Here is a 26677-nt window from a genome sequence, read left to right on the forward strand (position 1 = left end):
TATAATATTATAATATTATAATATTATATATATATATATATATATATATATGATACTTCCTGAAGCTTAAGATTTAGAAACCCCCCTTCACAGATTGCCTCTCTCTCTCTCTCTCTCTCTCTCTCTCTCTCTCTTTTCAATTTCTTGGCATTCCTCAGCCTAATCGAAAAATGAACATTATATCCAAGTCCTAACTCCGCTCCTGAACACTTTAACCAGAGTGGATTCGTCGTTTGGACATCATAGGCACGACTCTAGGGTTAAGGTAAGGGGAATAGATTATGTTAGGTTTAATTAGATTTATGTTAATTAAAATATGTCCGATTTAAATTGAGTATATGAAATTAATTATATTTATGTTCATATTTTATTTTAAAAATATGTTTGAGTTAAATTAAACTGCAGGAATATGATTATATCAGATTTTTGGGAATATTTTGGAATAATATATATGTTTTTTTTAGTATTCAAGCATATGGAAATGGAAATTTTGAATTTATTATATGCATGTCTTGGGAAAACTGGGTATTTGAGTTTAAGTAAAACCCTAGAGATGATTATACCATTATTTTTCAATAGAAGAATATAGTTATCCCAGATAGATTATTATTTTATGAATTATCACTCAAATCGTGTGGCACGAGTATGACTATTTCCATTGCATATATAAGTCTATGAAATATTCTATATTGATACACGACAAAGTATGACTTTATGCAGATTTATGAAAAGATAGAATTCAGACAGATTTATGATTATGAAAGAATTATACAGAATCATAATACAATAGTATTATTCAGATTCTTGATATGACAGTTTCAGACAGATCTATGATCTGACAGTATACAGACAAAATTATGATATGACAGTACTCAGACAGATTTATGATATGATAGTTTTTAGACAGGTTTTATGAAATGAAATCATGTATCAGTTTTACTATGTATATGTGTAGATAGTATTATATGGTGTTAGAACCCTAATGGACTAATTATATGCAGAGTACGGTACCCTAGCTAGCCAGATCAGTCAGTGCCACCACACTACTCAGATCAAGTGTTGGTGTATGGATAGTCGATTGTGCCCAGAGAAGAGTAGTGTACCCTCCTGGTATACGGGCCAACATGGGGTTGTACCCTCTCGATATACGGGCCAGCATGGGGTTGTAGCCTCCCGGTATATGGGCCAACAAGCGGTTGTACCCTCCCAATATACGGGCCAGCATGGGGTACGCAAATCGTACTTACAAACGTGTTATGTTTGGCTTAGCATGGTAGGCTAGCCATTGCTAAGTCTTGTTTACGGGCCACACAACTCGATCATGTGGGATTATTACATGATACTATATGATTGTTCATCCAAGGAAAAATCCTTTATGTATACAGATATCAGATAATTTACGTACATAGAGAAACTTATTACAATAAAGTATGTTTATGTTGAAAAGTATGTATTTTCATATATATATATATATATATATATATATATAGGTGTGAGTACAGATTTACATGATATTATTAGTTAAAGTTAATTATTTGAAGAATATATTAATGCTACACTAGAACTCATGTTGCCACACTGATGATAATCTATTTCATCTTATTGAGAGGTGTCTCACCCCATGATTATCCAATATTTTTCAGATGCCATGTGGAGGATGACAGTAATCAGAGTAGCGCAATAGAAGCATGGGTGGGATAGGAGGGCTTATTTAGAATAAATGTACATTAAATTATGTTTTAAGGATTTTTGAGTGTTAAGGATTTTAATTATGATGTTGCAAATGATATTGTTATATTGGATAGTTTAGTACTCTGGTAATTAGCATTTGAGGACTTCTGCTGTCTTTATTAGTGATTATTATAATATGAAATATTCAGGGTACTACAAGTGGTATCGGAGAAATTGAACGAAAATTTTCAGGTTTGTCACACACACACCGTTTAAAAATTCAACAACATGTGAAATGAAGCTTGATTTATTGTATTTATGTTTTGTTAATTGAGTTATTAAATCAAAGTGTCTTGTGTGAGTATGCTTGCTTGTGAGGGTTGAAATTGGTAGGACTAGGTCACCCATCCCCATTATACATCATCTTGGGGGTGTTACCATCCCGTCCTGCATCAATATATCTCCATTGTAATAGTTGTAACAGCAGCGTATTAAGTATTATTTGTTATTGAAATTAAAGAAAAGACTTTGTCTTTGTGAGCTTGTCTAAGCTTGTTCCGATCCTTGTGATTGATTGGCGAGAGGCTACGTCTGTTCTTCTCGGAGATCAGGTGGTGTGAGACCACTACTTATCCATCACGTCTTCACCATCTCTTATCCTCCCACGCCATCTCATACACGCAGCAGCACCTTCACTTGTTCAAATACACCTTCAAGGATTTCTTGGTTGTGCTTTAGATTCGTGGTGATTTTGGTATGTTATCCAATGCTTTCCCACGGTAATATCATTTTTAATCAGCCCCTAATTTTCTTTATAACCTTTGATTAAAGTGTCATAAGCCTCAGCTGAACCAAATCCTTGAAAGACAGCTTAATATTTCAAACTCGTCGAAGGTCAGGCGACTAACCTCAAAGAGATCAGTCGACTGCCTTCTTTGAGCTCACGGTATTTTCTAATAAATCTTAGTCAGTCGACTGACCCCATTAGATCAGTTAATTAACCCCGCTCTGCCAGCCCAGAAAATTGAATTTAAATTCCTCAGGTGACTGACCCTTAATCACAGTCGACTGTAAACCCCTAAAACCTTAAATTTTCAGCATTTATACACATATTTGCATGTCATTTGTGGGGATATTATTGTGGTAACATAGACTTATGTTCTTGAATGATCGAATATCATCTCTTTAGCACATTACTTGATTCTTTTGTGAAAGAACCTTTTGAGATTGAATTTCAAAATCAAACTATATACCTTTTCAAAATCCTTGGACATGTGTGATAAAGCATGATTTATTTTGTTAAGTTTGGTTGGTTAAATTCCCAGCTTAAAGTGTTTCTTATGTATGTGTTGGTTGAGGGTTGAAAACCCCTAGGTCACCCTACCCCATCCTGCATCACCATGAAACATGAAAATAAAGTTGAATGGATAGAGGCTATGCAAGAGGAAATGAAGTCTATAATTGACAATCATACTTATGATTTTGTTAAACTTCCTCCTAGAAAGAAAGTTTTGAAAAACAAATGGGTGTTTAGGATGAAAAATAATGGAAATAATCTTCGGTACAAGGCTAGGCTTGTAGTAAAAGGCTTTGGTCAGAAAAAGAGAATTGACTTTGATGAAATATTCTCATCGGTTGTGAAGATGTCATCTATTCAGGTTGTTCTTGGCATGGCGGCAAACTTGAATTTAGAAGTTGAGCAACTAGATGTAAGAACCGCTTTCTTACATGGTGACTTAGAAAAGGAAATTTACACGGAACAATCGGAAGGCTTCAAACAAAAAGGGAAAGAGAATTTAGTGTGCAAATTAAAGAAAAGTTTGTATGGGTTGAAGCAAACACCACGGAGATGGTACAAGAAATTTGATTATTTCATGATTGATTATAGTTACTCAAAAACCTCTTCGGATGATTGTGTGTTTGTGAAAAAATTTCTAGATGGTACTTATATTATTCTCTTACTCTATGTTGATAATATGCTCATTGTAAGACAAGACTTATCCAAGATTGACAAGTTAAAGTTGGAGGTGAACAAGTCTTTTGCTATGAAAGACTTAGGACCGGCAAAGCAAATTCTTGGCAAGAGATATGTTCGTGATCACGAAAATGGGCAAATTTGGTTCGCACAAGAAAGGTACATTGAAAAAGTGCTTGAGAGGTTCAATATGGATAAAGCGAAACCCGTTGTTTACTCACTTGATAGTCCCTTCAAGTTTAGTACAAAACAAAGTCCTACAAATGAGAAAGATAAGGAAGAGATGTAGAAAATTCCATATGTTTCGGCCTTTGGTTCTTTAATGTATGCAATGGTTTGCACAAGATTGGATTTAGCTCATGTCGTTGGAGTTGTTAGTTGATTTCTCTCTAATCTGAGAAAGGAGCATTGGTTAGCAGTAAAATGAATTCTCCGATACCTTAGAGGCACTTCAAAAGTGTGTTTGTGCTTTGGAAATGGTAAATCTATACTCCATGGATTCACAGATGCCGACCTGACCGGTGATGTTGATTCTAGAAAATCAACTTTGGGTTATTTGATGACTTTTGCAGGGGGGAGCTGTGGAATGGCAATCAAAATTACAAATTTGTGTTGCTCTATCTACTGCGAAAACCGAGTTTATTGCCACTACCAAAGCTTGCAAAGAATTTCTTTGGTTGATGAAATTATTGAAAGAGTTGGGCATGGAACAAGAAAGGTATGTTCTTTATTGTGATAGTCAAAGTGCAATTCATTTGAGTAAGAATTCTATCTTCCATTCAAAGTCAAAACATATTAATGTTAGATATCATTGGATTTAGGATATGTTGGATAAGAAATTGTTGCAACTTGACAAAATTCACACCGATAATAATGGTTGGGATATAATGACAAAATCATTGTCTAGAGATAAGCATGTGACGTGTTGAGTTTTGGCCAAATTGGTGGAGTCATCCCCATAATTCGGGAGGGGGAGATTTGTTGGGTGTCCCTCCTTGTGGGGCCCTTGTCTTGGAAAAGTGTTCCAATTTTTAAACTCTTTTTTTGAGTCTCTCATGCATGCCAACACCTTCTCTTTGGAAAAGGTGGGTAATATTTTATTGTGTTTTTTTGTTGGCTTCTCTAAGAAGCTTGGCTGGAGACTTTTGGTATTCTTGCTCTCATTTTTGTGTTCTGCAAGTACTCTTGGCAGCCCCTGATTTTAGTCTTGTTCCAGCAAGCAAAAGGATCATTATCAGCATATTGGGCTTTTGATTATGCTTACATTTGGTACTCTATTTTGGTTGGCTTTTGGAGTTTTGTTCTCAACATTTGGTGAGATTTTTCATCTTGTTACATTAGTTATACACTTTTTTGTATTTGTAAGACTTGTGCCTTTTGTACCCACTTCGTACAAACCTTGGTGATAGTGGGAATCACCTTAAATTTCTTGTGTCTCACTTTATTTATCTACATTACACCGTTGATTTATTTGTGGGAATCACTCATATTTTTTTCCCCAACACTCAAAACCCCATGGAACACATAATCCCTAGTTGATGGAGCATCTAATCACTTGGGGAGTCTACAAAATAGACATAGAGGATAAGATAAGGGACACTTAAGGCTCCCTAAAACACTCTCTAAAGCATTACAATTACCTCTATTTTTATCATAATTCTAACATGAGCATTGAGAATACTGAGACTAATGACGATTTCCAAACTCTTTATTTCTCTTGGTTGTCAGTGATTGTTCAAGGTTATGGGCATGAAGGTCGGAGTACACAATTTTGGTGTTAACAACTATCAAAATTCAAACTTTATCTAAGAAATGTTCAATTGAATTGATTCAAAATTGATAAAGTTAATTGACACCCATAAAATATTGCATTCTCTAGCATAGAAGCTTCCCAACAATGAGGTAGCAAACTATGTAAAATTTGAAATATATGACAACATAGTATGTAAAATTTTAGCACATAAATCAAAAGGTATAGTGCAAGCATATATATATATGCACACACACTCCGTGAACATGTAATTACATTATAATTAATAAACTGCGTTAACACTGAAAAAGTGCAAAATATATACATGTTTTTAAGTGTTATAACCTTGTGTTGGAGCCCAAAATTAGACAGTATGCTAAAATTTTAAAATTTAAACAAGATAATGTGATTAGTCCTAGTCAAAGTCCAAGATAGGCTAGGGTCAGTTGGGTCCTAAGGAGCTAAGAAAAACTTGGTAGGACTTGCAAGTAACACGAGATCTGTGTTTGTGTGTGTTGCCCTACCCTAGATGCACTTAATAGCACCTTCTTTGCCCCTTTATTTGAATTGAGTCCATCTCAACATAATTACCTAAGACTTTTTCTTGCATTCTTTGGATCATTAATAAAAAGATCAATCAAATTCAAGAAACAATAATCCAATGCCTAAGCCCTCAAAGTCATGGCTTCATAGACCACAACAATAAATTTTTCAAATTCAAAAAACCATCATCATCTTTACTTCTAATACTATAAAGTATTAGACGTTCAATTTAATTCAAATCTTATAACAATAGACTATAGTCATACAAATAAATTCATAATTTTTTTCATGTTATTGCATTTAGGCTTTGATTTGCTTGCCAAATTAAAGACTTTCATAATGAAAAGTCATCGAAATCACCAATCCATGTGTGGACTAGGGATCTTGAAATGAATCATAACTAGGACTATAAATAAGTTGAGTTCAATTGAGCTTTGACCTTCAAGCTTGGTTCGTTTGAATATTTATTTAACTTAAGCTTACTCGAACTCGATTCAACTAAAATGCATGTCAGATTAGTAAAAAAATCAAAGTCAAGTATAGCTTTAAAGCCTAATTTCAAGCTTAAATTTGACTCAATTGGAGCTTGTTTCAAATTAATAAAGCCAATATACAAGTTGAACATGATAATTGGTAAAGATAATTTGAGGAAAAATGTTGTCTAATCTTAAAATTAAATATGTAAAAAGCCTAATATAGAATTAGTTTATGAACCAGTAATGAGTCAATAAATAAGTTAACTCACAAGCTGACTCAATGAATTATTAAATGAATCGACTTGTTAACTAGTTCAAGTACTCAATAAAATGATAATTGAGTTAGCTTGCGAGTCTAATAAGGAAGTTTTATGAATTAATTTGAAAAAGAGTAAAAGTAACTATAAAACGAGGAATCCTTTTTGTGTTAGTGATAGAAAAATAATTTTAAAAATTCATTTGTAGACAAGATGAAATGTTATGATGGAATTTTTAAATTTTGATAAGTCAAAATAAAGATAAATGTAAAATTGAAGAATCCCTTTTTATTAGTAACATATAATTTTTAAAAGTTTTAAAAAATAACTATGGAGAATATAGAAGATTGTAAGCGCATTTAAGAATTTTAAAAATCAGATTGAGTAGCTATAAATTGAGGAATCTTTTTTTTTTTTACTATAACAGAATTGTCCGCCAAAATAACCTTCTAACTATTTTTTAATGCCAAAAAATACCTTAAGATAGTGTTTGGAGTATGGATTTTAGACATTAGATTTAAATTTGAATGAATTTAGACAAATTTTAATACAATCTTACTACATTTTATCCAAATTTAATACATTTTCAAATCCAAAACCTCTTCAAATATAAGCTAATTATTATTTCATTCAATTCTATTGAAAGCAAGAAAAAGAGAGAAGATGAAAAGCAAAGCCACAAGCGAAATTAAGGAAATTAAAAAAAAAATATCACCAAAAGTAATTGTAATCCCCCTTCTATTAGTAGCATATTATCTTTTAATTAAAAAGATAACTGTAGAGGAAAGATCAGTGTTTTATGAACTGAAAAAACTACACCAAAAGCAACTGCAAAATTGGAGTCTGAAAGGCTTCTTCAGGTAATTCTTGACAGCTTCACAACTCCAAATCATATATATATATACACACACACACACATATATAGGAATAGCCATAACCATGAGTGTAAAAATATATGAATTATGATTAAAAGGCAGTGTTCCTCTGCGCTTTAATCCTGAGTTATTGACAGACCAGATATCCTGAGTAATCAATCACATGCTTTTATGTATATATATTCTATATACACGCATCATAGAGTTTGAGTATAAACTAAATAAAGAAATTAACAATCCAGCATCAGAATCAACAAAAACCAAACTATGTACCAAAAAATCCTTATAATTTCTGAAGGAACCAAAAGAACTCTGCAGCAAACTAAACTATGTACCAAAAAATCCTAATAACTACCAAAAAATCCTAATAACTTCTGAAGGAACAAAAAGTACTCTGCGGCAAACTATCTACACTTCGTGTGGAAGCCGAAATGAAACCCCAGAAGCACATTTTAGACGAATTTTGCTCTTTCATTCAATCCAGTACCGGCGGAATAGGAGTCATACATTCAGCAAACAATGAGCTATCTGAAATAAGTACATGATGTTAATCGAAAAAGTCAAGTCATGGAAAAAATAAATGAATGAAGCAATCGTGAGCATGGTCTCAACTCATTCTGCAATTTTTTGAGTCTCCTCCATTTATAAACATCGGCACATATGTTTTGAAACAATGTGACAAAACTCAATAGCAGCAGAAATTTGCATGCAGCGTATAATTTGCAGATGGGATCGATTTTGTTATTTGTTCTCTAAATGATCTATATTCAATTGTTCACTTCATTCCATTACGTGACCCATAGCACCAGAATGTACTTGTAATGATAAATCAATTTTCTCTAAAATAAAATATTTTTTTTTTTAAAAAATGGTTCATTTAGCGAAGTGCTCCTAGATTTTTAATTTCATCATTTCAATAACATAAAAAAAAAAAAAAAAAAATTCACATGCCAGATGATCTTATCTTGCAGTTAAACAAATTGAATTGAAGTTAAAAGTGTGGGTAAAATCTAACCGGTGAGCTGCTGAAGCAGGATATCTGAATCAGGAGGAAGACATTGTGATACATCTGCCGCTGCATTCATTTTTAACATCTGTGATTGAGTGGAAATAAAGTGGGCACTGGATGCCCGTGATGCAGGACTCAAATCCATTTTTGACATGAAATCACTATTGTTGTTGACAGGCACTGGACCATCAGCCATCTCTGTTTGAGTGGAAATGAATTGGCCAATGGATGCCCATGATGCAGGATTCAAATCCCTTTCTGACATGGAATAACTAGGAGGGTTAACAGGTACTGACCCTGCTATACACCTGTCAATAACATAATGTTAGCAAGGAAAAATGCTGAAAGTTTTAAGGCAGTACACATTTAAAAAAAAAGGAAAGATATGAACATTCACCTAAAGGACTTCAATGCTTATTAAATCATGCCTTATGTTGCCAGTTCGACCACAATTGTTTTTTTTTTTTGTGGTTTTTTTTTCAGGTGTGTGATTCAAATAAACTATGAGGGTTTCAAATGAAAAATAAATTGGCTTGATGGACAAGATGTAACTGCTAATACTATAAACTCCCTGCACACACTGGCTACAAGGAGTTTGATTACTGTTTCAGAAAGGACAAATGTCCCCCTTTGGACCACGACGACCTCAAATTATCAGTAGAACATGAGAAACATATAGAGAAGAATGGGGAAACAAGAATAAGATAAAGGGAATATAAGGGGCTCTCACCTATTCCCATTCACTCGTGTAGGACGCAAGTAGTCCACTACAGGGGTTCCATTAAATTGGAGTTCCCCAAGAGCTTGAGTTGGTGGCTGCTGAGGAATAGAGCATCCTGTAGGTAAATAGTTAATAGTGCTAACTGAAATTTGTATTCAACTACAGAATATAATAAACTTGTAATGACACTGTAAGTCATTAAATCTAACATAAAAATTCAAAAGATCAAAAGACTTGTTGACAATACTAGAATGACTAGAAAAAACTCATTCAACTAAAGGCTTGCTTAGTTGTGAGAAACAATTGTCATTTTTCATTTTTAGTTTTAAAAAATAATTATAAGATGACACATTGTTTTTAAAGTTCTCCTATAGTATAGGAAAGTTGAAAAACATCTTTTTATTGTATTCCAAGCTCTCCATATAAATGTTTGAAAAGTAAAAATTGGAAAAAAAAAAAATGGTTCATTTAGCAAAGTGCTCCTAGATTTTTAATTTCATCATTTCACTAACATAAATAGATACAGGTCAATCTACAAAAAAATAAAAATAAAAAATCACATGCCAGATGATCATATCTTGCAGTTAAATAAATTGAATTGAAGTTAAAAGTGTTAGTAAAATCTAACCAATGAGCTGCTGAAGCAAAATATCTGAATCGCGAGGAAGACATTGTGATACATCTGCCGCTGCATTCATTCTTAACATCTGTGATTGAGTGGAAGTAAAGTGGGCACTGGATGCCCGTGATGGACACAAATCCATTTCTGACATGAAATCTCTATTGTTGTTGACAGGCACTGGATCATCTGCCGCTGTATTCATTCGTAACATCTCTGTTTGAGTGGAAGTGAAGTGGCCAATGGATGCCCATGAAGCAGGACTCAAATCCCTTTCTGACATGGAATAACTAGGAGGGTTAACAGGAACTGACCCTGCTATACACCTGTCAATAACATAATGTTAGCATGGACATTCACCTAAAGCACTTCTATACTTATTGTATCATGCCTTTATGTTGCCAGTTCTACCACAATTGTTTTTTTTTTTTTTGTGGTTTTTTTTTTTGTTTATGGCGTGTGATTTAAATAAACTACGAGGATTCCAATGGAAAAATAAATTGACTTGATGGACAAGATGTAACTGCTAATACTATTAATCCCCGCACACACTGGCTCCAAGGAGTTTGATTACTGTTTCAGAAAGGAAGACCACGTGCAAACGTCCCCCTTTGGGCCATGACGACCTCAAATTATCAGTAGAACATGAGAAACATATAGAGAAGAATGGGGAAACAAGAATAAGATAAAGGGAATATAAGGGGTTCTCACCTATTCCCATTCACTCGTGTAGGATGCAAGTAGTCCACTACAGGGGTTCCATTAAATTGGAGTTCCCCAAGAGCTTGAGTTGGTGGCTGCTGAGGAATAGAGCATCCTGTAGGTAAATAGTTAATAGTGCCAACTGAAATTTGTATTCAACTACAGAATATAATAAACTTGTAATGACACTGTAAGTCATTAAATCTAACATAAAAATTCAAAAGATTAAAAGATTGTTGACAATACTACAATGACTAGAAAAAACTCATTCAACTAAAGGCCTGCTTTGTTGTGAGAAACAATTGTCATTTTTCATTTTCAGTTTTAAAAATAATTATAAGATGACACATTGTTTTTAAAGTTCTCCAATAGTACAGGAAAGTTGAAAAACATCTTTTTATTGTATTCCAAGCTCTCCATATAAATGTTTGAAAAGTGAAAATTGGAAAAAAAAAATGGTTCATTCAGCAAAGCGCTCCTAGATTTTTAATTTCATCATTTCACTAACATAAATAGATACAGGTCAATCTACAAAAAAATAAAAATAAAAAATCACATGCCAGATGATCTTATCTTGCAGTTAAATAAATTGAATTGAAGTTAAAAGTGTTAGTAAAATCTAACCGATGAGCTGCTGAAGCAAAATATCTGAATCAGGAGGAAGACATTGTGATACATCTGCCGCTGCATTCATTCTTAACATCTGTGATTGAGTGGAAGTAAAGTGGGCACTGGATGCCCGTGATGGACACAAATCCATTTCTGACATGAAATCACTATTATTGTTGACAGGCACTGGATCATCTGCCGCTGTATTCATTCGTAACACGTCTGTTTGAGTGGAATTGAAGTGGCCAATGGATGCCCATGATGCAGGACTCAAATCCCTTTCTGACATGGAATAACTAGGAGGGTTAACAGGTACTGACCCTGCTATACACCTGTCAATAACATAATGTTAGCATGGACATTCACCTAAAGCACTTCAATACTTATTATATCATGCCTTTATGTTGCCAGTTCTACCACAAATTTTATTTTATTTTATTTTTTATGGTGTGTGATTTAAATAAACTACGAGGATTCCAATTGAAAAATAAATTGGCTTGATGGACAAGATGTAACTGCTATACTATAAATCCCTGCACACACTGGCTCCAAGGAGTTTGATTACTGTTTCAGAAAGGACGACCACGTGCAAACGTCCCCCTTGGGCCACGATGACCCCAAATTATCAGTAGGACATGAGAAGCATATAGAGAAGAATGGGAAAACAGTAATAAGATAAAGGGAATATAAGGGGTTCTCACCTATCCCCATTCCCTCGTGTAGCATGAAAGCAGTCCACTTGAGGGATTCCATTAAATTGGGGTTTCCCAAGAGCTTGAGTTGGTGGCTGCTGAGGAACAGGGCCTCCTGTAGGTAAATAGTTAATACTGCTAACTGAAATTTGTATTCAACTACAGAATATAATAAACTTGCAATGACACTGTAAGTCACTAAATCTAACATAAAAATTCAAAAGATTTAAAGACTTGTTGACAATACTACAATGACTAGAAAAAACTCATTTAACTAAAGGCCTGCTTAGTTGTGAGAAACAATTGTCATTTTTAATTTTCAGTTTTAAAAATAATTATAAGATGACACATTGTTTTTAAAGTTCTCCAATAGTATAGGAAAGTTGAAAAACATATTTTTATTGTATTCCAAGTTCTCCATATAAATGTTTGAAAAGTGAAAATTGGAAAAAAAAAAATGGTTCATTTAGCAAAGTGCTCCTAGATTTTTAATTTCATCATTTCACTAACATAAATAGATACAGATCAATCTACAAAAAAAAAAAAAAAAAATCACATGCCAGATGATCTTATCTTGCAGTTAAATAAATTGAATTGAAGTTAAAAGTGTTAGTAAAATCTAACCGATGAGCTGCTGAAGCAAAATATCTGAATCAGGAGGAAGACATTGTGATACATCTGCCACTGCATTCATTCTTAACATCTGTGATTGAGTGGAAGTAAAGTGGGCACTGGATGCCCGTGATGGACACAAATCCATTTCTGACATGAAATCACTATTATTGTTGACAGGCACTGGATCATCTGCCGCTGTATTCATTCGTAACACGTCTGTTTGAGTGGAATTGAAGTGGCCAATGGATGCCCATGATGCAGGACTCAAATCCCTTTCTGACATGGAATAACTAGGAGGGTTAACAGGTACTGACCCTGCTATACACCTGTCAATAACATAATGTTAGCATGGACATTCACCTAAAGCACTTCAATACTTATTATATCATGCCTTTATGTTGCCAGTTCTACCACAAATTTTATTTTATTTTATTTTTTATGGTGTGTGATTTAAATAAACTACGAGGATTCCAATTGAAAAATAAATTGGCTTGATGGACAAGATGTAACTGCTAATACTATAAATCCCTGCACACACTGGCTCCAAGGAGTTTGATTACTGTTTCAGAAAGGAAGACCACGTGCAAACGTCCCACTTGGGCCACGATGACCCCAAATTATCAGTAGGACATGAGAAGCATATAGAGAAGAATGGGGAAACAGGAATAAGATAAAGTGAATATAAGGGGTTCTCACCTATCCCCATTCACTCGTGTAGCATGAAAGCAGTCCACTAGAGGGATTCCATTAAATTGGGGTTTCCCAAGAGCTTGAGTTGGTGGCTGCTGAGGAACAGGGCCTCCTGTAGGTAAATAGTCAATAGTGCTAACTGAAAATTGTATTCAACTACAGAATATAATAATTATGTAATGACACTGTAAGTCATTAAATCTAACATAAAAATTCAAAAGATTAGAAGAGTTGTTGACAATAGTAGGAGGACTAGAAAATCCTCATTCAGCTGAAGGCCTGTTTAGCTGTGGGAAACAATTGCCATTATCCATTTTCAGTTTTAGAAATAATTATAAGATGACACATTGTTTTTAAACTTCTCCAATAGTATAGGAAAGTTGGAAAACATCTTTTTATTGTATTCCAAGTTCTCCATATAAATGTTTGAAAAGTGAAAACTGGAAAACAATATGACATTTTTCTAATTCTTTGGAAAACTATAAATGAAAAATGACAGTTATTTTTAAAAACTAAAAGAGGCTCTAAACCTTTAACAAAAGTCAAAATCTAACAAGAACCCAGAAATTGCAACTACCAAGAGTCTAAGGAAATTTCCTCGATAATTAGGAACTAATACGTATGTCAGAAGTCCAAATTTTTAGCCGTGAGCACAAAACCCTCATATGGACCAATGCTTCTCTTGCGCCCTAAAAGCTTAGGATTTGTTTGATATTATTGTTGTTTTCTAATTTCTATTTCTGTTACTTCATAGTGAAGAAACATATTATAAAAATGCATTTATTTATGTCGTCAGTTTTCCGTTTCTATTGCCAACTTTCATTTTTTAACCAAAAAACTGGAAACTATATTTTATGGTTTTCAGTTGTTTTGGCAACCTATTGCCAAAAACTTTAATATCCAAAATAGTTTTTTTATTAAATTATTTATTTTATACACTTTTAAATTAAAATCAAAATTAAATGATCGTATGAATTTAAATATAATTAAAAGAAAAATATAAGTAATATAAAAAAAATAGTAAGAAATCCAATTACAAAATGCTTTTACTATTTTTCAATTGTCATGTCCAATAAATTTTTTATTGTAAAGTAAATTTTGAAAATAGAACAATTTAAGTAAAATAATTATAATAAATTTTACTTTTATTATAGTAGTTTTTTTAATATGTATTAATTGTAATTTTATTATTTTAATAATATTTTTATAATATTATTTGATTTAAAGATGAAAATGAGTATTTTTTAATTAAGTTTTTAATTTGCATTAATTTTATAAATATTAACCAAATAGGTTGCTAATTTCTAGTTTTTAGTTTTTGTTTCTAATTTTCGTTTCTCTAATTTTTGACAGTGATACCAAATAACCCTTAGCTTATCACTCCCTTGAGAAGGAGTAAGGCACCTCATGTTGCACTTTCAACAATAACACGTCAAAAGAATACAACAACAACAACAAGCCTTAAGTCCCACTAGATAGGGTCGCTACATGAATTCTTTTCTCTAATTCACCCAATTAAGAGCATTTTCCTCTACTAGATTAAAGGTTATTAAATCCTTCCTCACTACCACATTCCAAATTATTTTACACCTACCCCTACCCCTTTTCATACCAGAAACAACAACGCACTCACTCCTCACAAGTGTTCTACTAGGCCTACTTTTTAAATGCCTAAACCATCCAAGTTGCCCCTTCCTTATCTTGTCTTCGACCGATGTTATTCCTAAATTATTGTGTATATGCTCATTTTTTAGTTTATCTTTTAATGTTATACCACACATTCAGCAACTTTTACTTTTTGTAAATGTTTCTTAGTTGCCCAACATTCTGAACCATAAAGCATAGTCGGCCTTATAGCTCTCCTATATAACTTTTCTTTTAATTTTAAGAGTATTCTACAATTACACGACACGCCTAACACACTCCTCCATTTTACCCCTCCTGCTTTAATTCTATGTATGACATCTTCTTCAATTTTCCCTTCCGCTTGCATAATTGATCCAAGATATTGAAATCTATTAGTGCTAATAATTTCTTAACTATCAAGTTTAATCTTCTCTCTACTACTCCTCCTTACATTACTCTCTGTCCTATTCCTACTTATCCTAAAATCTTGGGACTCTAATGCGGTTCTTCAAAGTGTTAATTTAGATTCTACTCCACTCATACTTTCGTCAATTAGCAAAATATCATCTGCAAACAACATAGACCAAGGGATCTTGTTTTGAATATTCCTAGGAAGTTCATCAATTACTAAAGTAAAAAGGTAAGGACTCAAAGTGGAACCTTAATGTACACCTATTATAATTGAAAATCTCTAAATTCCCCTCTTACAATCCTAATGGTAGTCACTACTCTCTCATACATATCCTTTTATGACCTCAGAATATCTACTGCAAGCTCCCTTCTTTTCTAAGATCCACCAAGAACTTTTTGAAGTACTCTATCATATACTCTCTATGTCAATTAAAATCATATGCAAGTCCCTCTTCTTTTTCCTAAACTTTTCCATTGATCTTCTAAAAAGATAAATAGCTTTTGTTGTCGATCTCCTATTCATAAAACCAAATTAATTATCTTAAAATCCTCGTTTCTTGTCTTATTTTTCACTCAATTAACCTTTCCAATAATTTCATTGTATGACCCATAAATCTTAATTCCATGATAGTTATTACAAGTTTAAATATCACCTTTGCTTTTGCATTTTATTTTTTGGCCTCTTTATACTATTCAAGATTTTACATATTTCTACAATTTTGCTATACTTTATACAGATTTCTTTTTATCTTGGTGAATTTTTGGACTTCTTGTCCCACCATCAACTTTTTTTACTACTCGAATATCTTCCTTTGGACTCACTTCAAATCTCTTTTTCTATCCTTACGATAGAGTTGGTCATTTTATTCCATACAGTATTTGCATCTACCTTACCCCCTACTATCCAATCACACTCTTTGATAATTTTATCTTTGAATTTTACTATATTATCTCCCTTCAAGCTCCACCATCTGGTCCTCTTGTGTCGATTTATGTTACTTTTCATCTTTTATTTTTTTAATATATATAACTATTACTAGAACTCTAAGTTGTGTAACCAAACTTTTACATGAGGTAACTTTACAATCCTTACAAGATAGATGATACCCATTCCTAGTTAAGAGGAAATCTATTTGGCCTTTTATTATGCCCACTCTTGAAAGCTATTAAGTTTTCTACTCTTTTTATAAAAAAAATATTAAATATAACCAAATCGTAAGACATGGCAAATTCTAAAATTATATCACCGACCGCATTTTTACCTCCATATCCATAGCCTCCACGTATCCTCTCATAGCCTATATTATTCTTCACAATGTGTTCATCCAAATCAGCTCCTATGAATGTCTTTCACACGTTGGTATCGCTTGTAAAATACTATCAATATCTTTTCAAAATTGTCTTTTAAGATTTTCTGCTAAACTTATTTGGGGAGCATACGCACTAATGACGTTCATTATCTCCAAGCCTAGAGCTATCCTGATTTTAATGATCTTTTCCCCTATTCTCTTGACATCTACTACATTTTCTTTTAAGTCTTTGTCTACCATAATTCTCACCTCATTTTTATGTTTCTATTTTCCAGTGTACCAAAATTTAAATCCTAATTTTTCAATTTCGCTAAGTTTTGAAGGCAAATTAAGTTAATTTTCCTTCTAAACATTATTTCCACTTTTTTCCATACTTTTGCCCATTAAGTGCCTTTATATTTCAAGTTTCTAATCTAATCCTAGTGTCTTGTGCTAACTAATTAGCCCTCTCCCTTCTACATTGACATTCAAGATGAACAAGTTCATTTCAATCTGGCAAAAACAAGGAAAATAGGACATTCACTTTCAACTAATAAACATGAACCCCAAAACAGCCAGCCACAGGCCAGCAAAACAACCTAATTAGGGATATATCCTACACGGCAGCACCAGACCCCTAGAACTCTAAATAAATCCAGCAATTTTCAGAGCAGCTATAGATTTACAAGACACTCCAAAAGAAATAAAACTTAATATAGACTAGACATAAAGAATAATGGATTTCCAAATGTTCCAAAGTGCTTGTGCTCTTCTGCTTTGGTACAGAAGGATGTGCAGAGTAAAAGAAATTTAAAGAGAGGATTCCATATGTCCATGGTATTAGCCCTCTTAAGACATTGAATCAAGGGTCTCAATGCGGCACAAGCGACAATGATGAAAATCAATTCTTGAAGTATATCCAAAGTGAAAAGGCATGCCAATCAGTAAAGTTTCTACTCTTATTTTAAAATTGCTATTAGAATGAAGAAGCATTATAATTCCCATATACAGACAAATGGAAAACTTCACAATATCTGAGAACTATTACACCACTGCATTGAAAAATCTTCAGATTCTGTATTTCTCATATTGCAAATTGTTGGCAGAAAAGGATATTTACATGCCAAGAATTATTGAGACACTACTGTCCTAACTTGATTGTCACTAAACCAAATATCACTTTATCAGAAAGTAAAATTTCAAATGGATTAATCCCCCTAATCATTTTTCTTGTTCAACAACATTAGTCCTGTCTTGAGTATAAGTCTGAGTTGACATGCACAAATGTTGGGTATTAAAAATGTGCAAGTACATTTGATAAAAGTTAAAACGTCAGTTACACTTCTGAAACATTCTATGTTTTAAACATGGTGCAAGTCATGGAAAGAACTTAGTAACTTACCAGCAACAGGATGAGCAATATTCTGCATTGATCGAAGATTTTGTGCTCTTTTCATGGCACAATGTCTTGCAAGTGATTCATTGAACATCTTAATTTGCCCCATCATAGTTAACACCAAGTAGTAGGAATTGAAAAATTCAGCATTTTCCTTTTCCAGTGCCTCCCAAACTAAATAAAATAACAAAAAAAATAAAATAATGGGAATTAGAGTTGGTGGAAGAACTTGTTTAGTGCAAAGAACTTATAAGTCTCAAGTTTAGACCCCTTCCTGCACTTGTACATTTTTTTAAGATAACCTGAGTTTAAGAAAATAAAAAAAACCATAACTACAATAAAAGAGAATGAAATTAATCCAATAGTATTTATCTTTGAAGGAGAGAAAACAAGTTAATTCTGATATGTTAACATCCGAATTTTAAGAAGAAATTGAGGGGCACTTGTGCATTTTGGAAACTCAAAGGAGGTTGCTTAAGAGAAAAAAAAATGAAAAAAGAAGTTATCAGTTTGAGAATGAGAGTGATGCCAATCATGACTTCGTGATGGTAGATGGTCATTGGATGAGTTACAGGAATTCCATGGGTATGTTTCAGATTCCTTTGATATAATTGGCAACACTTTTCATGTGCCAGAAACTCCACTTGATGGTTGGAAGGTATTCCTATTTTCATGAAAAATGTTAAAGGTAAAGAACAGTGAGTCTTGAAAAGAATAGAGATGAAATTCTGCCAACCCCACTTAGTCTGTGGTTGGGAACAATGGAAAGGATAGTGACTAGTTAAGCAAAAAAAAATGATGGATTAGATGGGATTGTGGTTGTGTTATCATGTAGGTCATGTTCTCCATTTCGATGGTGCTAATAATAAAGGGAACAAAGGTGCAGGAGTAAGCAATTTGAAAATTTTGACTAATTAAAGAAAGAAATGGTTTAAAGAAAGGTTTTCTAAGTTAAGTAGTGTTAGATTTTTTTTGACGTGTTCCCCCCCCCTTTTTTTTCCCCTTTCTTGTTCTCCTCTTATTTGTAATTCTTTTTCTTGTTCTTGAAAAATGTTCCTTTAGTTATACCCCAAAAAAAAGGCTATGTGAAAATGTTATATGAGCAAGAATTTTAGACATAATTTGGATAAAGAATTTTGTGAGAGAAGGAAGGAAAAGAAATAAATTAATTAATTTTCCATTGCATTTTATTTCTATTTCAAATGATATTAAGAATAAAAAATTATTTATAACCATAGAAGAGTAAGAAAAATAATTCACTAAGGACACAAAATAATAATCCTATTCTCTGATTTACTATGTATTCACTTTTTTTATTTTCCTTGTTAACCAATTAGGAAAAAAATAAACTACTTCACATTTTCTTTTCCTTTCCTTGATGTTTTGCAAGACCAAACGGAGCCTAAGTGGGCAGAGTCATTAAAAATGCAATTATCAATGGGCTTGTTATCTGGGTCCTTCAATATATTCCTAACTGTTATGTAGTATTCACCTAATATAATAGTCAGCCACTTCTAATTATCCTTTGACTAATGTATGAAAAGAAAGTGGAAAAGGCATTTGCTGCTTTGAGAATCATTTTTTTTTTTTTCCCTATCACCATCATATTAAGCCAAACACAATTCAATCATACCACAACTCATTCCTTCCTCTAGAAAGCAATCCTTGGTACTCCTCTGTGTGGAACAGTTGTAAGGCCAAAATTAAGTTCATGGTGAACAAACAACCAAATCTAGATGCAAGAGCATCAAAGAAAGTGATATAGAAATGAGGCAACTAACTTTTTCTTGTAAAGATAGCCTTAATTTGATCTTGTTCGAGCAGGGCCTTGACAGTCTCAGCTTTGTTCATACGCTTTTGTTTGCATTCTTCTATCCGCTTATGAATCTACAGAAACAATGTATATAGAAAAACAAGTACATTGTAATGCTTAGATCATTCAATTTTCAAATAATAGGCACCACCACCATCATACAAGTTGCAAACAAATATATATATTTATAAATATATAGTTGTCAATTGAGATTCAAATTGTGCATCGAAATTCCAATTTAGGGAATTGTGAATCAAAAATCAAATCAAATTGCAAGATTCACTACAAATTTCCAAAATCAATTCTAATTTATATGCATTTATTGATATATAAACAAAAAGAAAAATAGTACAATGCATTTCCATTTTGGCGATAAAAAAATCACATTTCATGTGTACGCTTTCCCTAAACAAATGAAAATAGGATGAGTCAAGAAATATTAATTAAAAAAACATTATGCTGATTAAGGGAAGGAATTGAGAAAAATAATAATAATTAAAAAAATGAACTTTTGGTGTTTATCAACAATTAAAAAAAACATTTCATGCATATTCTTTCTTGAATTAAAAATAAAAAAGTAATTAACTTTAAAAATGATAATAACTTAACAAAATACCTTTACAAAAAAAACTATTGAATCTTAACAACATAACAAGACGTTAGTAACGTTGAATCTTAACAACATAACAAATCATTAGTAACACCTTAACTGGTGTTCTACCCCTTCTTCTCGATGGCAATGCACTATACCCCAAGAGTGAAGAATGGTTTTAAGAAAGCAACATAAGACCTAAAGTTGTATTTTCTCCTCTTTTTCAGCACAAAAAACCTGACATAGATGAGGAATGGAAACTTATCATGTGAAAAAAAAAAAAAACAGCAACTAAAAAAAAAGGGGTTTTAAACTAGTCGGGCTTGTCAGGATATGATAAGACTAGAATTGTGTGAATCGATAGATTAGAATCAATTCGCTAGATTCACCATATGAATCGATAGATTCAGCAGCAATTCAGTTGATTTTAAATTCGCTAGTAAGATTTGAATCGATTTGGTGTGGAATTGATACGAATCATATGAATCGAATGAATCATAAGACAACTATGCGTATATACATATTCGAAAATGAAAATGTCTTACATAATGAATATGCTCTTCTGCATCTCTCCTCTTCTTGTTTAAAAAGGGTTTCCTCTGTGTCTCATGTGACATTTGTGGGAAGGCTGGTGCTACTGCTGAACCCTGCAAATTGTATCAATTAGTGAAGTTAAAAACTATGAGAAATAATTCCACAAAAAAGTAACAGGTGGATGCTAGAGGAAGAATGAAAAGGTCAGGACAGAAGAGCATTGAACAATGGCCAACACATGGGCTGTATCCAAAAGGCCAAAATTTCAACTTTTAAGGTCATAAGCAAAGAAGTAATAATAATGACCTTTACAAGTACAATATGTTGAAAACGAGAAGACTTAAGTTACATCGCCTGAAATCATTTATTACTGTTTTAATAATCACGTTTGATATAAGTTTCCCCAATTTAGCCAAAGATGTAAATGACTGAAAACAAAGAAAGAGTGATTCTTTGGTTTCAAGATCAACTGTGCAGCCATAAGAACATGCAAAATAAATCAATATAATTTTCAAAATTATAATATGACATGATAACTAATCTAATTCGCGTTGAAAAAGATAATATACAAACTATGAAAAGATACAGAGGACCACAGGGTGATGACTTTTTGGAATTACATGTTGTCCTATGATGTAGATGCAATGATAAAATACAGGGAAGTAAAAAAGATAACACTGTTGGAAGTAGAAATTTATATTTTCTTCAATAATGGTGCATTATGACTTCAAAGTAATACTGGCTAATACATATAACCCTCAACTGTGAATCCTCCAGTCTCAAATTCTCATCACTTAAATAGACTGTTAAGTATTTAAGGCATCAAAATCTCGGGCGTCTTTCATTAAATGCAATTCTAGTGATCCTTAAAGCGGGAAAATAAGACAACTAAGGATTCAAAAGAATCTTAGAATGATTCTAAGAAGAAATATATATTGCAAACTGAAAATAATACTGCCTTATATCCTCCGATCTCAAATTATCACCACTTAAACATATTGCTGAGCATTTAAGACATCAAAACCTCATGCTTCTTTCATTATACACAATGCTAATGATCGATATAACAGGAAAATAAGATTACTAAGGATTCAAGAGAGTCATCACATGATAATTTGTAAGCTGTGACAGTAGAATGTGGACATAAGAATAGAAACACTGAAAATAATACTACCTTATATCCTCCGATCTCAAATTAACACCACTTAAAATGGATTGGTAATGCTTATTTCATTATACGCAGTTCTAGTGATCGATGGAACAGGAAAATAAGATTATTAAGGATTCAAGAGAGTCATCATATGATAATTGTAAACTGTGACAAGAATATAGACGGAAGAATAGAAACACTGAAATTTCATACTTACCTACACTAATTTTGAAGAACACAATAAAAAAAAAATAATCAATCTCAAAACTCAAAAGAAAAAAGGCTAATAGGGTGAAGTTTTTGAGGTACCATGATCTTCTAGGGTTTCAGAATGATCCTCGACGACAAGACAATAAGTAGAGAATGAGAGTGAGAAAGCGCGGGCACTTTGCGTCCTAGAGTCTGAGAATGAGTTGAATGACTCTAAATAGTTTCAAACCCACTAGACTCAGTCTATACTATTTTAAAATTTTACACAAGAAGATAATTTTATTTTTATTTAGAACAAATAAATCTAACAATAACAACAACAACAACAACAAAACCAAGATTTAAGTCCCACTAGGTGGGGTCGACTATATGAATTCTTTTCTGCCAATTTATGAGATCATGGACCATTTCTTTTTACAAATTCCGGGCTATTAAATTCTTACTCACTATCTCCTTCCAAGTAATTTAAGGTCTACCTTCTATTGCCGCCCACAGTAACTCACTCTTCCTCACTAGTGCACTATGTGGCCTACATTGCAAGTGTCCATATCATCTAAGTCGTCTCTCCTTTATCTTATCTTCTATAGGATCTACACCTAACTTACCGTGAATATGTTCATTCCTTAATTTATCTTTCAGTATTATACCACTCATTCATCTAAGCATTCTCATCTCGACAACTTTTACTTTTTGGATATTTAGTTTCTTCGTTGCCCAACATTCTGATCCATATAACATAGTTGGTCTTATAGCCGTTTTATAAAACTTCCCTTTTAATTTTAAAGGTATTCTATGATCACAAAGCACACTTGAAGCACTTCTCCATTTTACCCAACTTGCTTTAACTCTATGCATTACATCATCTTCAATTGCTCCTTTAAATTGCATAACAAATCCAAGGTATCGAAATCTACAGAGGCTATTTATTTCTTCATCATCAATTTTAACTTTGTCTCCAATATTTCTCTTACTATTACTAAAATTACATTTCATATATTCTATCATATTTCTACTTATCCTAAAGCCTCTAGATTACAAAACTTCTCTCCATAATTCTAACCCAATCTCTACTCCACCCATAGTTTCATCAATTAATACAATATCAATTACAAACAACATTCATCATGGAACCTCATTTTGAATACTCTTAGTTAGTTGGTCCATGACTAGAGCAAAACGATAAGGGCTTAAAGCAAATCCTTGATATACACCTATAATGATCGTAAATTCTCTAGTTTTTCCATCTATAGTCCTTAGAATAGTCATTACTCCATCATATTTATGCTTAGTGACATCACTATACCTACTACATACACCTTTTTTTTCTAAAACCCACCATAGAAAATTATTGAGTCATTTTGGCACCATTTGGGGTTTGTAGGGTCAGTTCAAATCGAAAATTTTACTTAGGGAAACGGAAGAAAAATAAGATAGGGAAAAAATTCATTTTCTATTGTATTTTCCTTCTATATTAAATATTATTTCAAATAAAAATTTATTTTAATATGATTAAAAATTAATAAAAATTAAATATTAATAATATGTAAAATCAAAATCTCGTTCATGTATATATATATTACTTTTCTTGAGAACCAATGAAAATATCAAATATAGCCACCACCACCACCACCATTTTTTTTTTTCAAATAATAGCTACCACCACCATCATACAAGTTACAATAAAATATATACATACATACATACATACATACATATTTTATATATATATTCGAAAACAAAAATGTCTTACATGATCAATACGTTCTTCTGCATATCTCCTCTTCTTGTTTGAAGGGGGTTTCCCCTGTGCCTCATGTGACATTTGTGGAAAGGTTGGAACAACTGCTGAACCCTGCAAGTACATTGTATCAATTAGTGAAGTTGAAAAAAAAAAAAAAAACTAGGAGAAATAATTCCACAGAAAAGTAACAGGTGGATGCTAGAGGAAGAATGAAAAGGCCAGGGCAGAAGAGCATCAGACAATGACCAACACACTTGGGCTGTATCCAGAAGGCCAAATTTCAACTTTTAGGGCCATGAGCAAATAAAGTTCTAATAATGACCTTTACAGGTACAATATGTTGACAACGAGAATACTTAAGCTATATGGCTTGAAATCATTTATTACAATTTCAATAACCACCTTTGATATAAGTTTCCCTAATTTAGCCGAAGATGTAAACGAGTGAAAGCAAATAAAGAGTGAGTCCTTGGTTTCAACTTTCAAGATAAATTGTGCCATAAGAACACGCAAAATAAATCAAAATAATTTTTAGAATTATAATATGACGATTTACATGTTGTCCTATTGCGTAGATGCAATGATAAAATCACAGGAATTAAAAAGGATAACACCGGTGGGAGTAGAAATTTATGTTTTTCTTCAACTATGGTGCATTAAAACTTGAAAGTAATACTGGCTAATAAATATAACCCTCAACTGTGAATCCTCCGGTCTCAAATTCTCATCATTTAAATAGACTGTTGAGTATTTAAGGCATCAAAATCTCAAGCGTCCATTAAATGCAATCCCAGTGATCCGTAGAACGGAAAATAAGACAACTAAGGATTCATAAGAATCATAGTATAATTCTGAGAAGAACTATACACTGATTTTCAATTACAGCGCATTACAAACTGAAAATAATACTGCCTTATATCCTCCAGTCTGAAATGATCACCACTTAAACAGATTGCTGAGCATTTAAGACATCAAAACCTCATGCTTCTTTTCACTATACGCAGTACTAGCGATCGATAGAACAGGAAAGTAAGATTACCAAGGATTCAAGAGAGTCGGCACATGATAATTGTAAGCTGTGACGGTAGAATGTAGACCGAAGAATCGAAACACTGAAATTTCGTACTCACCTACACTAATTTTGAAGAACAGGAAAAAAAATAATTAATCTCAAAACTCAAAAGAGAAAAAACTCACAGGGCGAGGTTTTTTAGGTGCCATGATCTTCTAGGGTTTCAGAATTATTCTCGTCAGCAAGATAATCAGTAGAGAATGAGAGTGAGAAAGCGCGGGGAACGTATAGTATTAGAGTTTGAGAATGACTCAAAATGAGCTCAAACCCGCAAGACTCGGTCTATACCATTTTTAAATTTTATACGGGAAGATAACCTTTTTTATTTAAAACAAATAAATCCAAATATTAGAAAATTATTTAGTTATTTTTGCACGTGACTTATAGGGTCTGTTTGGATAAAAACTTTATTTAAAATTAGAGTAATTACAAAATTAATAATTTCATTTTACTTAGTTTCAAACCTAAATATATGAGGAAGATATAATTTTAGCACACAAAGGTGGGATGTTAATTTTTTTTTTTAGTTTTAAAATATCCATAGAGAAGATTGAGAATTATGAGGATGTTTTAGGAATTAAAAGAAAAAACAAATTAAAAGTTGCAAATTTAGAGAATTTCCTATTAGTAGTGGATTAATTTAAAAAACAAAATTGTAGAGGAGGTGGAAATTTATGATGGTAGTTTGAGAATTTGAAAAAAAAATATTTAGGTAAATGCAAAATTGCCCTTTCACTTGTCATTCTCAATTTTTATACATTGACATGTGGAGTGTTATTTTTTATTTTTTTAAAAAATAATATATCCAATATAAAATTATGAGGATGTTTTAGGAATTTTAAATTATCTGATTAAAATATATGTATGATTAGAAAATTTTCTTTTTATTGGCGATATATTAATTAAAAAAAATAAATTGAGATGATGTAAAAGCTATGAGGGCATTTTAGGTATTTGAATATCATTAACGAATAAATTGTAAAATTGGATGTTCTCTTTTGCCTAGCTATTCTCATGACACACACCACTCCTTTTTGTAAGTATTCAAAATTCATAGCAAGCCCGCTGGGCTTAATCTCATTCGCACACAAATGAAAAGATTTTTCCTTTTTTGTTAGCACCGAAAAAATCTATGAGCGGGTTTGATATACATGGTTGAGTACTAATTTTTTTAATATCGGACAAGCTTACAAGTGAAATTCTCAATAATTTTCTCTTTACTTATGAGTTTCAATTGCTCTCCCTTAAACGGAATTTGTCTCCCTTATGAGGGTAAACTCAATTCTCCAACGGTTATTCAAGTGGATCTTACCACCGCACCTTTACGTGCCTTAAATCACATTTTACGTACCTTTGAACTAATCCTACCTCTCATCTCTTGATCTTATTTAGATCTATCTTCCAAACCTAGATGAATCTAATTGACCTCAGTCACACATTTGGTCTTCCTACTATTAACACGTAAGGATAATTAGTTTCATATCTCAATTTTTATGATGTCACTCACCAAAAGTTACAAACCATCGATTCTGATATCACTTGTTGGCACCAGATGAGTTTATGGGTGGACTTGATACACATTGTTGATTATCAATTTGATCCAAAAACTTAAGTCTATTGGATATAAGCACCTATCATC

General features: G+C 32.6%; 1 protein-coding gene across 1 annotated transcript; it reads right to left on the reverse strand.

Moving 5' to 3' along the window:
* Positions 1-7593: 7593 nt before the first annotated feature.
* Positions 7594-25310, reverse strand: LOC131145407 (uncharacterized). The gene is made up of 14 exons (XM_058094436.1): positions 25006-25310; positions 23976-24077; positions 20877-20978; positions 19708-19813; positions 17933-18100; positions 13211-13316; positions 12524-12840; positions 11909-12014; positions 11223-11539; positions 10608-10713; positions 9906-10222; positions 9287-9392; positions 8563-8864; positions 7594-8075 (listed from the first exon to the last, which is right to left on the reverse strand). The coding sequence occupies exons 2-14, from the start codon at positions 24045-24047 to the stop codon at positions 8023-8025; spliced, it is 2178 nt and encodes a 725-aa protein (XP_057950419.1). The 5' UTR covers positions 24048-24077; positions 25006-25310; the 3' UTR covers positions 7594-8022.
* Positions 25311-26677: the final 1367 nt, after the last annotated feature.

Source organism: Malania oleifera, chromosome 13 (assembly GCF_029873635.1).
Source record: "Malania oleifera isolate guangnan ecotype guangnan chromosome 13, ASM2987363v1, whole genome shotgun sequence".
In the NCBI taxonomy this organism is placed as follows: Eukaryota; Viridiplantae; Streptophyta; class Magnoliopsida; order Santalales; family Ximeniaceae; genus Malania; species Malania oleifera.

Coding starts and splice junctions, on each gene's coding strand:
- LOC131145407 (XM_058094436.1), bottom strand. CDS start 24,047: ATGTCACATGAGGCACAGGGGAAACCCCCTTCAAACAAGAAGAGGAGA. Junction 20,979..23,975: donor CAGAAGAACGTATTGATCAT/GTAAGACATTTT, acceptor TACAATTTGCAG/GGTTCAGCAGTAGCACCAGC. Junction 8,076..8,562: donor CCTGCTTCAGCAGCTCACCG/GTTAGATTTTAC, acceptor TACTTATTTCAG/ATAGCTCATTGTTTGCTGAA.